General features: G+C 45.7%; 1 protein-coding gene across 4 annotated transcripts in view; it reads right to left on the bottom strand.

Annotated features, from left to right (window-relative positions):
- Nucleotides 1–19,107, bottom strand: part of ADGB (androglobin) — a 281,668-nt gene that overhangs the window by 126,513 nt on the left and 136,048 nt on the right. For all 4 annotated transcript variants that reach the window (XM_044290689.1, XM_044290690.1, XM_044290691.1 and 1 more), the window contains exons 16-17: nucleotides 4,176–4,239; nucleotides 1,064–1,172 (exon numbers count right to left, since the gene is read on the bottom strand). In XM_044290689.1, coding sequence (XP_044146624.1) covers nucleotides 1,064–1,172; nucleotides 4,176–4,239 — 173 coding nt within the window. The remainder of the gene's footprint in view (nucleotides 1–1,063; nucleotides 1,173–4,175; nucleotides 4,240–19,107) is intronic.

Raw genomic sequence — 19,107 nt, 5'->3', positions numbered from 1 at the left:
CACAGCATTCCAAGAAAAGAACCTCATACCAACTGTGAAGCATGGAGGTGGAAGTGTCATGGTTTGGGGCTGCTTTGCTGCAGCAAGACCTGGTCAGCTCACCATCATAGAATCCATGATGAATTCTACTGTGTATCAGAAGGTGCTTGAAGAACATGTGAGACCATCAGTTAGAAAATTAAAGCTGAAGCGGAACTGGACCATGCAACATGACAATGACCCAAAACATACTAGTAAATCAACCAAAGATTGGCTGAAAAAGAAGAAATGGAGAGTCCTGGAATGGCCAAGTCAAAGTCCAGATTTGAATCCCATTGAGATGCTGTGGGGTGACTTGAAAAGGGCTGTACGTGCAAGAAACCCCTCAAACATCTCACAGCTGAAAAAGTTCTGCATTGAGGAGTGGGGTAAAATTTCCTCAGACCGATGTCGAAGACTGGTAGATGGCTACAAGAACCGTCTCACTGCAGTTATTTCAGCCAAAGGAGGTAACACTCGCTATTAGGGGCAAGGGTGTCCTATCTTTTTCCTCAGTTAGAATAGGCATTTTTGTAGAATGACATTTACAGAAGATCTTGAAAAGACTTTTCTTCAGTTTTCTTTGTTTAGTTGGATTACTTTAATCTCTCTGTATTGTTGAAACGGAGATGAAATAACCTTTTATTAAAAATGTTACAAAAAACCACATGCTTTCAAAGGGTGTCCTAATTTTTTCACATGACTGTATTTAAGTATGTAGACTACAGGGCACCACGGCAGTGATGGGCTCCATTTTAACACATTGATTATATCTGTCACAATAGATTCCTATAGTACATGGTTAGATGTCACTTCGTTTGAAGGATTCATGGGTATCAGGAGATGGTTCCCAAACCAATCACAATAAATAAGACTCCTATACTCCAAAGTAGAGTACAGAAGTCTTTCTTATTTATTAAAATAGATGCCAAGTCACTTGGACAGTCAAACAAAACATTTTTTTGCCATTAAACCAGAAGTCCCATCAAAAATCAAACACCCAGGTCATGAAGTAGTTAACTAAAAACAAAACTCTTGAACTTACCAAGGGAATCTCCCCAGTGGGTCAGTGCTGAAAAGCTAACTAAAATTTCTGTAGGCCTCAGGTTATCAACACATAGGAAATAGGTTCCTCTATCTCGATCATCTGTTGTCTGTGGTAGTATAAAAAAAATATATATATATAAAACATAAAAATTGACTTCATCCAATTTTACGTGTGGAAAAAAGGCATAAAAAGTAATGTTTCATATATGGAAAAGTCAATGCAATGGTCTCTCTGCAGGTTCCTAACTTGGCCAAGGTCAATTAAATTGCAATCAAATATAATTGTCACATATTAATGCAGTGCTTATGTAATGACTTGACAAAGGCTCCTCATCATCTGCCACCAACATAGACATCTGAAGGTGCTAAATACAAAGTTAAAATTACATAAGCACTGAGCAACATTCCGTACTAAATAATTAATTGCATGTTGACGTAACAGACGAAAGGCACAAGGGTCAAAAAGTTTGACAGTCTCAGGAGCAGCACTGTTTTCACTGTCGCTGTCCTCTCTCCCTGTCCTTCATCACTTCCAATCAATAATTTAAGCTATTCAGTTATTTATAGTCCTTTCACGCTATACTATTGTATTCACTCAACAGATGGAGAAGGTTTTCATCTAGGACTTTAAGTAAGCCTTGTGCTACTAAATAGCAATAACATTTTGTACGGAGATGTTAAAGGGATTCTGTCACCAGATTTAACCCTATTAAGCTAGCTGACAGTAGCGATGTGCTATTGTCAGCTAAACCTAACTAACCTATTCCTACTTTTCTCTATGCCCCCGTTACGCCAGAAATCTAACGTTTATAATATGCTAATTAGCCTCTAGGAGCAGGGTGGGGCGTTGTTCCTGCTCCTAGAGGCTCCGTTCTCCCACCTTTGTCGCCTCCCTCCAAGTCCTTGACAGGGCCAGGCAGCGCTCGCATCTGTCTGCCAGGCCCGTGCTGTGGTGAAATCTCGCGCCGTTCAGTATTCGGTTCAGGCGCGGTGAGGAAGCTGGCAGCCTGCGAGCATCTTTCCCTCACCGCACCTGCGCCGAATGCTGAACGGCGCAATATTTCACCAGAGCACAGGGCTGGCAGACAGATGCGAGCGCTGCCGGGCCCTGTCAATCAGGACTTGGAGGGAGAAAGGAGCCTCTAGGAGAAGGAGAAATGCCCCCCCCCCCCCCCCTAGAGGCTAATTAGCATATTATAAAAGTTAGATTTCTGGCGTAACGGGGCATAGAGAAAAGTAGGAATAGGATAGTTAGGTTTAGCTGACATTAGCACATAGCTAATGTCAGCTAGCTTAATAGGGTTAAATCTGGTGACAGAAACCCTTTAAAGGAAACCTGTCACCAGGATTTTGCGCATAGAGCTGGGGACATGGGCTGCTAGATGGAGATGAGTCAAGCGGAAAGGAGCCCAGCACCGCCACGAGTCCTCCGAATCTCCTCCTTGCTGGCTGACATCACAGAGCTGGAGCGCCGAAATCTCGCGATGCGCGAGCTAGCGCATGTGCAGTGTCGGCATCATGTTCATTCCCTGTGCTGGCATCAGCACAGGGAATGAACTACGCATGCGCTAGCTCGCGCATCGCGAGATTTCGGCGCTCCAGCTCTGTGACGTCAGCCAGCAAGGAGGAGATTCGGAGGACGCGGGGCGGTGCTGGGCTCCTTTCCGCTTGACTCATCTCCGGATACAGGACTCATATCAGGTCATTTGCATATCAATCAAAACGTTTTTTTAACACAATAAAAGCGCAGAGAGCTATGGGACCTGGGTACTGCAGATGTGCTAGCGGCCATCTAGCAGCCCATGTCCCCAGCTCTATGCGCAAAATCCTGGTGACAGGTTTCCTTTAAGTTCATTCCATTTATATGAATTGTCGAATTAATTCAAAAATACATCCAAACATCTCAGGAGGTGAATAATCTAATAATGCAAATCTTTATAATGAGCTTAAAGCCAAGAGAATTAACCAGGAAAGTGGGTTAGAAAGATCTGTTAAATGAAAGACTAAATATAACTAGGCTAACATAGTGTACTCAGCTTGGAGCTGTTCTTATTCTAGGATTCGGTAATTGCTTGTCCTTTAAAGGCTACGAATTATTAGATTCATCCATTAATGGTAACACAAAATCACAATCACGAGAATAGGTTAATGTTTGTACCGTTCCACTCATGTTTGATCAGGTTCTACTGTATTCACTCTACAAGTATGCGTACAATGCAGGAGAGGATGAGACTCTAAAGCCCCAGATTATCAAAATATTTGACAGAACAGAGTATTTCAGCACATGCAATTCACTGGTATCCCCTTAAGAGTGAAGCTGGCAATGAACATTAGATGTTGTCCAAACATCAGAGAAGAGTAAAGTTCTTAAAATTTCCATTTGGCTGCTTTGCCGAATAAAAAAAAAAAATTGCTTTGTGATGAATGACTTTGTAACCCCTCAGTCATTGTACCGCTCAGATGCCGTGTTCATACATGATCGCAGGATCTGGTAGCAAAAATGCAGGGTAAACAAACTGCCTCCATTTGCTCTTGACGAGCCGGCCGCTGCCATCTTGCTTGAAGATCTGGCGCGAAATCTCATCATACATCACCACACACGGGATTTCAGTCGAGATCTTCAATCAAGATGGAGGCGGCCGGCCCGCCGCAAGCAAATGGAGCAGGTAAGTATGATTTTGTTTTTTTTGCTTTTTATGCTAATTCAGGTTAAATCGATTCGCTACCACAAAGCACAAGGAAATTCAGCTTTGTGACGGATCTAATTTATCCTGAAATTCGCATCCACTTCGTCGGATTCGATTCGCTCAACACTACTGAACACCCCTCCAGACCCCCCCTCCCCAGTACACATGCATACTCAACACGGCAAATCACTGGGGAGTAAGTAACCCATGGCAGAGGCTTATCTTCCCCGAGAACAAAACGATGGGACATGTTGAAATCCTTCTCTTCCGCAACACCTGCTGTTAGGAAAGTTGGGTGCTCCTATACACACTAGATGATTGGCTGTGGTGCTGAACTCAGTGGGTTTGGCCGACATTAATGTAATGTGTAGGGTTAGCTTAACCTCGAAGCAGTGTACACCAAGATATATAACAGACCCTTACCTTGAAATCTGCTTTCTGATATGTATATGGATATGTATTTGGCTTGTGGAATATGTACAGTGTCCTGTAAAACAAGAAAGACAAGTGTGTCATAAGATTTCTCACTGACATTATTGCTGTCTGATAGCAGAGGATGGGCTGTAGATTGCTTCACCCTCTGTACCTTCACTAGCTGCTGATTGTAACAAAGGGGGTGTGGATCCACTGTGTCACTGATTGGATTTGGCTTAGGCCTCTTGCACACGATTGTATCTATTTTGCAGTCTGCAAAAAACGGATCCGCAAAAAATAAGGATGATATCCGTGTGCATTCCGTATTTTGCGGAACGGATCAGCTGGCCCCTAATAGAACAGTACTATCCTTGACAATAATAGGACATGTTCTATTTTTATGCGGAACAGAAATACGGAAACGGAATGCACACGGAGTACCTTCCGTTTTTTTTTGCGGATCCATTGAAATTAATATTTCCGTATACGGTTCGCAAAAAAACCTGAATGGAAATGGAATGAAAATAAGTTTGTGTGCAAGAGGCCTTAGGCCTACTGTTAAGGCGCCCACTGGTTTTCACTCACCCACCCCTTCACTCAGGCCGCTTGCAGTAGTCTCTGTTCAGTGACAGGTGGTGTTGAGAGACACTAGTTTTTAATCCAGTAAACAGACAATGGGTCACAGTATGTGGCACAGTTTCAGTATGTCAAACAGGCAGACGTCTGGGCGGGCGGGGCACGTTCAACAGACAACAGTATACAACTTCGCAAGGACTAGACTAGTAGGAACCCTATTGCTCAGGCATCTTCCCATGGAGAGGATGCCTAAAATAACCCAGGGGCACCAGACAATGGCTGAGGACAGATTAGAGTGTCCACGAAGGCCTGTTAAGAACTAGGGAGAGAGTGCATGCTCTATGGGACATAGCATAGCGGACAGAAGGTAGAGAGGCAGCTGTGCTGCTTGGAGGAGAAAAGTGCCAGGGGACACAGGCCACCGTAACATCAATGCTCCAGCAGCCATGCCCTCTAGGAGAAAGGAGATGCCGGAAGAAAGGCCCTCAGGCCTTTTACTGATACTGTTGTGTGCTGTTTTACTATTTTGTTTGAAATTCACCGGACACAGTCATCAGCACTACAAAACATACACAATGGAGCAGATTTTCTAATACTGTCTAAGATTTAGACAGTATTAACTTAGACTAGGGAGACTAAATATGTGTCAAATGTATCACAGTGTCTAATGCTAGATTATAAATCTGCTGTATTTTTAGCCTGTTTATACCACCAATTAGCTTACTTTGCAGCAGAACTTTGTGCAAGAATTTTGGGGCAGATTGATGCGTCCCCTTTCTAAAAAGCCACGCTCCTTTCCAGGAGCTCCTGTCCAGAGCACTCAAAAAATGTGGTGGCAAGTTTTTGGGAGCAAAAATTGATCAGAGTACTGAAACAATTCAGGCTATGCAGACACTCCAAAGTGACAATGAGCCCCTACACAGGGGAAGGGGGCTATTATGCTTCTAGCTACCTACACGGAGCACTCGCCTTGGAAAAGGCGACCCCATCCGGTAGCCTGTCCTTGTATTGGACCTGAACCCTAGAACTACAGACAATTTGCCAGTGAAGAAAAAGATGAAAATACTTCCAATGGTCTGCCGACGTGGCACGTTTCTGTCCGTGACTCTTCAGGGGAACGACTGCAGGAAGGTGACAGATAGATAGCCACAGGTATCTGACCTGAGGCTGAGTAAACACTGGGGAAGGGGACAAGCTGTAAAAGCTTGTGCTCTGCTATCCCAGGGTGGGATGCAGTATTGCACAGGAGGGGTAGTCCTGTGCTGAACGGTCCGGGGGAAACAATAATCCCTAACAGATGAGACCCTTCTGGTTAGGGGTAACAACGTAATAAACCAGCCGCAATAGTATACCTAGGTAGTGGGTTTTAAATAATCGTACTCCATCTCTGTCGCCCATCCTCCCCACTGACGTCATCGGCGGCGTGCGACGCCAGCCTGGAGCGCCGCTGCCCGCCCGGTCACGTGACCCAGGCATCAGGGAACCCTGAGCCGAGGCAACGCATACGAGGCAAGGAGTGGACACAGCCAGTGACGTCACACGCCGGCGGCACCACGTGGGATGGGCGGGATAGCGGCAGGGGATGGGCGGAACTCAAGATCACTCAGCCAATGTTTAACGGTCTGGTGATCACATGGGATGCACAGTGTATGCGTCTCCGTGGTAACACAGGGAATAATAAAGCCTTGAGTCGGCTAATGGCATGTAGCGCAGGGAACGAGGGTTGACAGGTGAACACGGATGCAGATAATGTTAAAATGTTACTAACTGGGTAACATGAAGTGAGATATTCGCAAGTAAGGATGCGCCTATATGGTGAACAAGGGTGCCGTGTGATCAATGCACAGAATGTGATCATATGAGGCACACTTGGGATGAGGTGGATACCTGTGGATGCGCGTTAACGGCGCAGCCCCAGCATGATGTACAGTCAATATGTACAAGTTTTTGGGAGCAAATTGCACTTCATTTTTACACTGCAGTCCAGTCCACTCTGAGCTGCTCAATACTGTAAATATGGATGCAGTGGCCAGTACAATATAAGTTAGCATTTTTCCTTGAAATGGAAAATATAGCCAGAGTAAAGTTTTCCCCATGCACCAGGCAAAAATACTTTCAAAATGATTTCAATACCTATTCCACATAGCCTACATAATTGATGGAATTTATAATTTGCACTTGGCCAAGGTGTAGGAAACTGTGAAAGAACACATTTGGTATATGGTTTAGTTTGTGTTTTCAAATACAAAATGCAATTAAAGAAATTCATGTTGCACATTGTAAGAACTCTTGGGAAAAACATTCAAACTAAAATCTCACTTTTTATTTTCAGCAATTGTTTATTTAAAGATCGTAGCTCCTTTCTAATGCTCTAGAGTCGGTGGAGTGAATATACCAGTAAATAGAAAACTACCGTAACTGAAAGAATATCAGAACTTTAAGCTCAGCTGAATTGATTATTGATCTCTTTCCAATAAAACATTTACAGTGTATATATATATATATATATATATTGTGGGGATCCGCTCTGGTAGGCAGTGGTAGCGAGTGCAGTATAGAGGCAACACAGAATGGTCTTGGTGTAAAACACGATGCTTTGTTTATTCACACGGTGCATACAAGTGAAAGACGGTGCAGTTCATAGGGAGGGTGGTCACACACAACAGCAAAATAATAGTTCAAACACAGCAAGTCCCTGCTGCAGGCTACTTGAGGCCTGTTTCAGTCACATAAAGCAAAGTCTATTTAAAGCCAGGAGTAATGTCACCTTTTTTCGTGAAGTAAGTCCATGGGTCCTGCTTCTAGCCACAGGACACGGATCCCTCCTGGTTTCAGCTGCAGGATCCTGCACAGTCCTCCACAGGCCTCAGCACACAGCCCAGCTCACCTCCACTTCTCACTCTCACAGCCAGAGAACACAGAAGCTTCACATTGCACACCACACCCTTGTTGCTGGTCAGGTTTTAACCCTTCCCTGCAAAACCTGGCCTGGACCGTGGGGAGACAGGCACCCGCCCGCATATCTGCCTGCTCCCAATAAGAGCCGGCCCGGATCCGCTGTGTTAACAGCATAACCGCTGCAATATGCACTTTTCTGGCTCTTACTCCACCGGTGCCAGGACCCCCGGTGGCACGTACCTGCCGTCTATTACCACCCCAGGTACTCTCCTACATATCCCCCCCCTTTGTTCAACCCTGAAGGGTTGCACACCCTGTTCAATCCTGAGGGGTTGGACACATGTACAACAGTGTACCCGGGAAAGGGCATCGGCATTCCCCTGTAAGCGGCCTGCCCTGTGTTCGACACTGAACTTAAAATTCTGGAGGGACAAGAACCATCTGGTGACCCGGGCACTCCCCTCCTTGGCCCGGCTCATCCACTGGAGAGGGGAATGGTCGGTCACCAGACGGAACCTTCTCCCTAACAGATAGTACCTAAGGGACTCGAGGGCCCACTTAATGGCCAGGCATTCTCTCTCTACCACACTGTACCTGGTTTCCGCTGGGGTGAGTTTGCGACTCAGGAAGACAACAGGGTGTTCCTCCCTACTGATTTCCTGAGAGAGTACTGCCCCTAGGCCCACTCCAGAGGCGTCCGTCTGAACGACAAATTCCCGTGTGAAGGCGGGTGTCACCAAAACCGGGGACCCACACAGAGCCGACTTCAAACGGGAGAATGCCTCCTCCGCCTGCTCATCCCAGCGGACCATCACCGTCTTCCTCCCCTTTAAAAGTCTTGTCAATGGGGCCGCTACTGTGGCAAAGTTGGGGATAAAGCGCATGTAATATCCTATCATCCCTAGGAACGAACGTACTTGCTTGGTGGTAAGAGGTCTGGGCCAGCTCTTGATCGCCTCAACCTTGTCTACCTGGGGTTTGACAACTCCCCGCCCAATCACGTATCCCAGGTACCGGACCTCCTCGAACCCGAGCGAACACTTTTTTGGGTTGGCCGTCAGTCCAGCTTTTCTAAGTGAATCGACTACGGCCTGTACCTTGGGCAGGTGACTCTCCCAGTTCTGGCTAAACACGATGATGTCGTCCAGATATGCCGAAGCATATGGACGATGGGGCCGTAGGATGACGTCCATCAATCGCTGGAAGGTGGCTGGAGCGCCATGTAGGCCAAAGGGCAAAGCTTGGTACTGAAATAACCCCTCAGGGGTGACAAAGGCAGTCTTCTCCTTTGCCGCCTCCGTGAGAGGCACCTGCCAATATCCTTTTGTGAGGTCGAGGACCGAGAAATAGCGAGCTTTCCCTAGCCGTTCTATGAGCTCGTCTACCCGGGGCATGGGGTAGGCATCGAATTTCGACACTTCGTTGAGCTTTCTAAAGTCATTGCAGAAGCGCAGAGTACCGTCAGGTTTTGGGATGAGGACTATGGGGCTGGCCCACTCGCTCCTTGACTCCTCAATCACCCCTAACCTCAACATGGACCTTACTTCTTCTGAAATGGCCTGTCGCCGGGCCTCCGGTACACGATACGGCTTTAACCGTACCCTGACGTGGGGCTCGGTGACGATGTCATGTCGGACTACCGAAGTTCGACCAGGAAGCTCAGAGAATACGTCCCTATTTCGACTCACCAACTCTTTGGCTTCCTGAGCTTGTTTAGTCGACAGACCACCCGCTATCTTTACCGCGGAGGTGCCCTCCCGGACCTCGGGTGGAGCTGGGATCTTCCCCGCAGACAAGACAGTGCTTGGGCTGTCCCCAATGAGACACTCCCTATCTCTCCACGATTTCAGTAAATTTACATGATATACTTGTTCTGGCTTCCGCCGGCCTGGCTGGGATATCTTGTAATTCACTGACCCCACCTTCTCTTTCACCTCGTAGGGACCTTGCCACCGTGCCAAAAACTTACTGTCAATGGTGGGGACTAGCACCAGTACCCGGTCACCTGGGTTAAATGTCCGGACCTGGGCACTCCGGTTGTATACCCGGCTCTGTGCCAGTTGGGCGGCTTCCATGTGTTCTCGGACGATTGGTAGGACTGTCTCTATACGGTCCTGCACCTTTTCTATATGCTCTATAATACTCTTGTGGGGGGTGGGCTGTTGCTCCCACGCCTCTTTTGCGATGTCCAGCAACCCTCTTGGCCGTCGACCGTATAATAGCTCGAAGGGCGAGAATCCCGTAGATGCCTGGGGCACTTCTCGCACTGCGAACAATACGTACGGCAGCAACAGGTCCCAATCCTTTCCGTCTTTGGCTACGGTTCTTTTAAGCATAGTTTTTAGGGTTTTGTTAAAGCGTTCCACTAGTCCGTCGGTCTGAGGATGGTATACGGACGTGTGCAACCGTTTAACCCCTAAAAGCTTGCAGAGCTCCCTCGTCACCTTAGACATGAAGGGCGTCCCCTGGTCGGTCAGGATCTCTTTTGGAATCCCCACCCTTGCGAACATACCCATGAGTTCTTTAGCTATGAGCTTAGCAGAAGTATGACGTAGTGGGATCGCTTCAGGATATCTGGTGGCATAGTCTAAGACCACCAAGATATGCTGGTGCCCTCTGGCCGACTTGTTTATGGGGCCTACCAGATCCATCCCTATTCTTTCGAAGGGGACCTCGATGATGGGCATGGGTACTAGGGGACTGCGATAGTGGGGCTGGGGGCTCGTCATCTGACACACTGGACAGGATTGGCAAAACCTTTTGACCTCCTCATAAACCCCGGGCCAATAGAACCTTTGCAGAATCCGCTCTTGGTTTTTTTTTACGCCCAAATGTCCTCCCAGCACGTGGGAGTGGGCCAAGTCCAGTACCACACGGCGGTATGGCTGGGGTACCACCAGCTGCTCCACTACCTCGTGCTGCACTTTGTCCACCCTATACAGCAGGTCCTGGTTAAAAGCCAGATGGGGAAACACCGAGTCGGCCCCTGGGTGCTGAGCCACCCCATTTACCACTGTCACCCCTTCCCTCGCCCGCAATAATGTCGGATCCTGGAGCTGGGCGGTCCCGAACGTGTCACGGGATACCTCCAGGTCCGGGATGGACAGGGTTTCCACGATAGGGGAAACCTATCGGGATGACACTCTACGGGTGATGTGGTGACCCCTACAGCCGGTATCCCTGCATCGGGATCCTCGGGCACTGGGCCCGATTGTCGTCTGTCCCTAAGGGAAGGCATATTGCTCTTCCACAGAGTCCAGAACAAAGGAAAATCCCTTCCCAGTATGGCGGCATAAGGGATTTGGCGTCCCACTCCGACGACATGCTGCACCTCTTTGCCCAACACGGACATGGTAACCCTGGCAGTGGGGTACTCCCGGCGGTCCCCATGGATACAGACAATGGACAGGGTTTGCTTCTCTGGGAGTGTCTCAGACACTAAGGACTCATGCACTAGGGTCACCAGGCTCCCCGAGTCCAGCAAAGCATTAATCAGATGCCCATCGACCAAGACTTGGCACAGAGGTGGCATATCGGTGGTCGGCCTGGCATCCGCGGTACATACAGGCCGGGCAAAGAAAGAGGACCGGCGAGCGAACCCGCAGTCCATGGGTTCAGGTGTTTGAGGACAGTTCGCTGCCCTATGTCCCAGGCTGTGGCAGTGCCAACATTGAATCCCCGTGGTCCCTCCCCAGTCTCTCTTCCCTGGAGTAGGACTAGCCTTCCCCCCCCCCTTTGTGGTTGGGTCCCTTTTTCCGGATCCCTAGCCTGAGAGGGAGCCCGACGGGATTCCTGCGCCTGCGTTGAGTCCCGCACCAAGTCCTGGGTTGCCACATACCTCTCGACAAGGCTTACTAACTGATCCAGGTTGCCGGGGTCTCCCTGACCAACCCAGCGCTGTATGGCCCTTGGCAGTGTGCGCACCAAACGATCAACCACCACCCGTTCCACCATCTGCGAGGGGCTCAATGTCCCAGGCTGCAGCCATTTTCTTACCAGGTGTAACAGGTCATAGGCCTGGGACCGAGCAGGCCGGGACTCGGAGAAGGCCCACCGGTAGACTCGATGTGCACGCACATAGGTATTAACCCCAAGACGAGCCAACACCTCCCCCTTCAGCCTCTTATAGCTTTTGGCTTCCTCCTGTCTCCGAGTAGCCTCCTCATTACTTTGCACCAAGTGTCTAATAGCCTCCTCCATCTTGTCTGGAGCCACAAAACTTGCTGGCTTAATATATGACATACAGTCCAAACAGCACAATTTTCAGCCTCACTGCCGTTTGCCCGCTGAAGCCACCAATTGTGGGGATCCGCTCTGGTAGGCAGTGGTAGCGAGTGCAGTATAGAGGCAACACAGAATGGTCTTGGTGTAAAACACGATGCTTTGTTTATTCACACGGTGCATACAAGTGAAAGACGGTGCAGTTCATAGGGAGGGTGGTCACACACAACAGCAAAATAATAGTTCAAACACAGCAAGTCCCTGCTGCAGGCTACTTGAGGCCTGTTTCAGTCACATAAAGCAAAGTCTATTTAAAGCCAGGAGTAATGTCACCTTTTTTCGTGAAGTAAGTCCATGGGTCCTGCTTCTAGCCACAGGACACGGATCCCTCCTGGTTTCAGCTGCAGGATCCTGCACAGTCCTCCACAGGCCTCAGCACACAGCCCAGCTCACCTCCACTTCTCACTCTCACAGCCAGAGAACACAGAAGCTTCACATTGCACACCACACCCTTGTTGCTGGTCAGGTTTTAACCCTTCCCTGCAAAACCTGGCCTGGACCGTGGGGAGACAGGCACCCGCCCGCATATCTGCCTGCTCCCAATAAGAGCCGGCCCGGATCCGCTGTGTTAACAGCATAACCGCTGCAATATGCACTGTTCTGGCTCTTACTCCACCGGTGCCAGGACCCCTGGTGGCACGTACCTGCCGTCTATTACCACCCCAGGTACTCTCCTATAATATATACACACACACATACACATACAATGGTGGGTATACCTCCACTAAAAAAACTGTCTCAATAACTTGTCAAGTGACCTTGAGCATCAATTATGGCTTGACAATGACATCTCATGCTGTCCACAAGTCAACCTATTGTCTGCTGAGGCATGGCATCCCACTCTTCTTGAAGGGTGGCCCTCAGGTCATTGAGATTCTGGGGTAAAAGGTATGAGCCTCTACATAACGACTCAGCTTATCCCATAGGTTTTCAATGGGATTCAGGTCTGGAGAAAGTGCAGGCCACTTCATTTGAGGTACCCTACTCTCCAGCAGCTGTTCCTAATGATGCAACCTTGATGAGCTGGCTCATTGTTGTCCATGAAAATGAAATTAAGCCTGTGTTATTCATGCAGAGGCACAATGGCTGGATTAATGATGTTTTTCAAGTAGTATGGGCAAATTACCATTCACAAAGTGTAGGGCAGTTCTATATTGATTAGACACACCTGCCCACACTGTAACACCACCACCATCAAAAGCTCTTCTGGTGACAACAGTGGCTGATGCATGGCACTCTCCTTGAGGTCTCCAACATCGTTGGCGGACAATGTTCACAATGAAGTGGTCATTATTGTGGGATGCGGCCAAAAGACATCGACTTAAATGCCTTTCTGTGACTCTTCTAGTCTCTCTGTATCTCTGTTGCAACCTGCTGATGACACTCTATGACACTTTAAGCTCAGTGGCCACTTCCTTATGAGAACATCCTGCTTAAAGCCTCACAATGGCGAGGGACTGTTGATCAATTGTTAGGTGCTGTCTTGGTCTCATGATGTGAAAATGTGAACAGCATGATGAGGAGGACTTTTTAAATACCAATTCTAATTGAACCAGGAAATTTATTGGGCGATTCATGAATCAAACTCTTGTTGTGAATTTTGCCATTAAAGGGGTTTCTCCTATTCAGCAAATAGCATTTATTATGCAGAGAAAGTTTCCATAGTTACGACCACCCTGCAGTCCCGCAGTATGCTGTGCTAGTACACTATAGAAAAAAGTGCCAAAAGCTCCCACGGTCCCGGCCACCAGAGAGGCTGGCATTTTTCTTATAGTAAGCAAGCTGGAGCACCACTGCTAGATTACAGGGTAGTTGTAACCATGGAAACGAGCAGTGTATAATGTGATGGAAAAATGAATCAAGAAAACTAAGGAAGCAATATGGATAATAACAGTACATTAGTAAGTGCCTTGTATTAACTTTCTTCACATGTTATATGTCTGCTGTCCGCATCCATTTAACATTCGTGTGCTGTTCACATTTTTTTGCGGCCCCATAGAAATGAATGGGTCCACATTTGATCCGTAAAAAGTGCTAACTAAAAATATGTTCGTGTGCGTGAGGCCTAAATGTGTATACATATGTACATAGTTCTCAATCACTGATAGTTGACCGGCGGCGGTCTCACTTCAGCAAGTAGCATTTATCATGTAGAGAAAGTTAATACAAGGCACTTACTAATGTAATATTATTATCCATATTGCTTCCTTTGCTGGCTGCATTCATTTTTTCATCACATTATACACTGCCCGTTTCCATGGTTACAACCACCCTGCAATCCATCAGCGGCGCTCGTGCTCGCACACTAGAAGAAAAAATGCCAGACTCTATGGTAGCCGGGACCGTGGGATCGTACGTAAGCTGGTACTTATTTCTATAGTGTACAAGCATAGCCATGCTGCTGGACTGCAGGGTGGTCGTTACCATGGAAACTTTCTTTGCATAATAAATGCTATTTGCTGAAGTGGCAAAACCCCTTTAAGCTCCTTGTTAACGAACTGCAAGTTGTGCAAAAAGTACTGAAACATTGAACAGTTGGACATGTGAATTCAAAAGTTTAGAGAAGATCACATTAAGTGCACCTGTAAAGGTTAGGGTGCATTTTAGGTTCATCCTGAAATTTCACCCACAAACCAAATATCCCTAACTTTTTGTGAGTAGTGTATATAGGGCCTGAATAGGAAAAAAAAAAAAAAGTGTTACTGTTATACTGGCGGCCTGTGTCCGCTGCTCTACTTGCTACATTATGTGTCTGTCCATCTACTGTGTATGTGTGAACAGAAGCTTAGTTAAAGGGGTTACCCTGTAATATATATTAATGATGATCTATCATCAGAATAGGTCATCATTATTAGATTGGCAGGGGTTCGGGTCCCAGCACCCCTGCCGATAGGCTGTTACGGCTACCGGAATCTATCCCAAGCCCAGCACTTCACATACTACAGAGGATGTTCTTGGTATTCCAGCCCAGCCCCATTCACTTTTGATAGTGGCTCAACAATTTGATAAATAACAGTGTGGTGCTCACCCCTCGACACACCCGATGTCGTACTAAAAATGACAGCAATAATAGAAATTAGGGGGGCACTCTGCTATCTGGAACCAGGCGGAGAGATGTATATATTTAAATGTAAAATGTATTAAAGACAAGCTTCCATACATGTAAATACTCCAAATTTCAGGTATTATATATGACCAGGCCGACCTAGTATTCTAAACATAAACATAAAAAATGTTGAATAAAAAAATTATAAACGTGATCAGAAATGTGCAATAAGGGTATAAGTGTTTTCTATATTCCATATATCCCCCCCAAAAAGTCCACTGAAATAGATTCCTTTTTCTTTAGTATCAATGGATAAAAAGTAGTAATTGTCACTGAATATCCATATATTGAATTATAGTAGTTTTGCAATCTTTGGTAAAGTCACCACAATGTCCATATACTCAAATAGATAATAACACTCCTTATATCCTGTATATCTTGGTGTTAGTTCTGATGGTTATATTTTCATCCAATATATAGTAGCTACTTTTTCAGGTTAGTCGTGACTTGATACTATATATATTTGAATGTACGTTACCACTCCTGCAGGTTTATTGCTTTACCATTTGGATCTGGCCGCACTTTGCCTACCACTGGTCTGTATGTCTGTTCGTTACTCGGTGAGCACACGCGGTGTCCCACGTGGTCTCAATACCAGCTGGGGGCAAGTCTGGTACTATGGCGACGATATATAGATGACATTATTTTCATTTGGCAGGACACAGAGGAACATCTTAAAAATGTTCTAGAGGACATCAGCCTTCCGCTGGTCTGTATGACTGTTTGTTACTCGGTGAGCACACGCGGCGTCCCACGTGGTCTCAATACCCCGTCAGTCTCCTTGCAGCCCGTCTAGATGTTGCGCAGCTGCCGGCCGCAGCTCTCGGCTGATGTGTTTGTTCGCCTGTAGATGGACGGACAGTTTCTCATATACAGTGCCGAGATATTTAAAATAACCAGAATTAGCGGGGCGAAGGCAGTATAGTTATGTTATAGTCTCTCAATGTTTCACTGCTGTTCACCAGATGCGTTTCGGGGTTAATTCTCCTTCCTCAGTGGTCAGCAGTGATTTGTTGGATATTTCCTTTTATAGGTATCTGGTAGAGTGGTACACACTGGGAAAGGTTAATTCAAAAACGTGGAGCGGATTCATCTGAAAATAGTTAATTCATGTTTACTTTGATCCTAATCACATTGGAGTCGTATAGACCATAAAAAATAAATAACAATAAAAAACATATAAGGAAGTTAGAAACCAGGGAGAAGAGATCGGGGTGCTAAAAAGAACACCAATGTCATTTATCAGGTTGACACCCATCCCATGGCCTAGAGCAATGATGGCAAACCTATGGCATGGGTGCCAGAGGCGGCACTCAAAGCAATCTCTGTGGGCACCCGCACCCTGGAAAAAGTCTATGGTGTACCAATATGCCTTAGATGTTTCCTGCCATCATCAGCGCAGGGCGCACTATGAACAGCACAGGCAGCGAACTGATTGCAGGCTGGCTATTATAGCTAAATGATAAAGTACATGGAAGATATACTATATAGGACTGTAGTATTCAGGTAACATTGCCGTGTTGCCACTTTGCGATAAATAAGTGGGTTTTAGGTTGCAGTTTGGGCACTCGGCCTCTAAAAGGATCGCCATCACTGGTCTAGAGGAACCCAAAGATTTCAATTTCCGCATTGAGGCTTGCCGGAATTAAGGTATTGAACTCAAAGATTTTCTTGGATTCTGCTCTTGACATATTTGCAATGTGGTTGCCCCCTCTCCATGGTTTTATAATCTTTTCCAAAGCTACATATTTCAAAGTGGAGGGATCATAGTTGTGATGGTCTTTATAATGTTTAGAAACCGAGTGTAACTCGTATCCCTTCTTTATATTGGCGATATGCTCTGGCACCCTCTTTTTAAACAGTCTTTTAGTTCTACCAATGTACTGTTTATGACATGGACATTGTAAAATATAGATAACGTCTATTGAGTCACAAGTAAGACTGAAATTAATTTTGTGTAAATTGTACTGTTATGGTCATTTTTGGAAAGGATGTCATTTTACAATTTTGACAGCGTCCACATCTGAAGAAACCTTTTACTGACAACCAAGTTGATGGAGTACCATTTGACTTTTCTTTAACTGTAGGGGCTACTTTCAGACCTAAATTAGCTGCCTTGGTGTAAGTAACTTAAGGGGTCTTGGTCAATAGTGACCCTATAATTTTGTATAAATGGTAACATCCAATATGTTGATGTCAATGATGGAATATGTGTGTCACTCAGACAGATAACCCATTAAATTACACACATATAGTATAACTCAATCTTTATTATTTGAAAGAGAACAAATAAATACATAGTACAGCAAAAAGGAATTGCATATAGTGGTAGCAGTGCAGGAATGTACTGCGACAAGTATAAAACCACCATCCCTCCAGCAATGATAACTCCTATGGTACGTATGCCTTGGTGTAAGTAACTTGAGGGGTCTTATTCAATAGTGACCCTATAATTTTGTCCCCTAATAAATGGTAACAACCAATATGTTGATGTCAATGATGGAATATGTGTGTCACTCAAGACAGATAACTCATTAAATTACACACATCTAGTATAACTGTCACCGCCAGTTCTGTGAGAAGTTCAAACAGACGTTCTTCTCTACCTCTTGCATGATGTTCTTTGTTTTGGTTTCATTTTCTCATCTCATTTCCTTCTCCCAGGTGTCACCTAATTAGACTAATCCTCTTTCCTTTATATTCCCTCCCCTACTGCCTCACTTTGCGGTTTATACTACTTCCTGGATTGAAGTGTTCACTGCTGGAGGCTTCTGCTGCTGCTTGTTCAGATAAGTCCTTTCATGTATTGTGTTTCCTTGCTGGCTTGATTCTAGGTGACTCTGACTCCCTCCATATGAAGTGCAGGGAAACGGTGGTCATGTCCCCTCACTATTATAGGGTTTTCAGGTGTCATACAGTCTTAGGTACGTGGGCATACAATCGTCTACCTTTTAGACCCTTGTATGTGCTTAGCAGTCAGAGTGAGCTCTTAGGGTTTTATAGGGGTCACCTATATGCTCCTTAGTTTGGGATCAAGCCAGTAGGACGTTTTATAGTAGTACATAGTACAGCAAAAAGGAATTGCATATAGTGGTAGCAGTGCAGGAATGTACTGCGACAAGTATAAAACCACCATCCCTCCAGCAATGATAACTCCTATGGTACGTATGTAACCATAAGTAAGTAACTTGAGGGGTTTTGGTCAATAGTGACCCTATAATTTTGTCCCCTAATAAATGGTGCCAATGTCTGGTAATAATTTTCTCAACTGATCTAGATTGAGAATGAAAGGGTAGGATAATCTGTAGGATCTCTTCTTGTTTATGCTCTTTTGTAGATATAAAAAATCCCTCCTATTTATCAATCTCACTTTGTCAAGAAAGTATGTGACTTGGATATTGTTTCTCTAGAAACTGTTGTGTCAATTCTGAAGCTTCACATTCAAACTGTTTCCTATTTGTACAATTACGTTTGATTCTCCTGTATTGACTTGTAGGTATGTCTGTGAGCCATCTTGGAAGATGGCAGCTAGAATACAGAATGAAACTGTTGCGCATCACAGGTTTGTGGTAAGTACTGCATATACATTTTTGTCTATTTATTAAAAAAATTTAATCTAGAAACTCAATGCATGTCTTGCTGGTAATAGATGTAAACTTGAGATTTCTTTCATTTGTATTGATGTCCTCTAGAAAAATTTTAAGATGTTCCCCTGTGTCCTGCCAAATGAAAATAATGTCATCTATATATCGTCGCCATAGTACCAGACTTGCCCCAGCTGGTATTGAGACCACGTGGGACACCGCACGTGCTCACCGAGTAACGAACAGACATACAGACCAGTGGTATGCAAAGTGCGGCCACATCCAAATGGTGAAGCAATAAACCTGCAGGAGTGGTAACGTACATTCAAATATATATAGTATAAAGTCATGACTAACCTGAAAAAGTAGCTACTATATATTGGATGAAAATATAACCATCAGAACTAACACTAAGATATACAGGCTATAAGGAGTGTTATTACCTATTTGAGTATATAAACATTGTGGTGACTTTACCAAAGATTGCAAAACTACT

The sequence above is a fragment of the Bufo gargarizans genome, chromosome 4 (genome assembly GCF_014858855.1).
Source record: "Bufo gargarizans isolate SCDJY-AF-19 chromosome 4, ASM1485885v1, whole genome shotgun sequence".
NCBI classification, from domain to species: Eukaryota; Metazoa; Chordata; class Amphibia; order Anura; family Bufonidae; genus Bufo; species Bufo gargarizans.
This window is presented reverse-complemented; position numbering and strand designations above follow the sequence as displayed.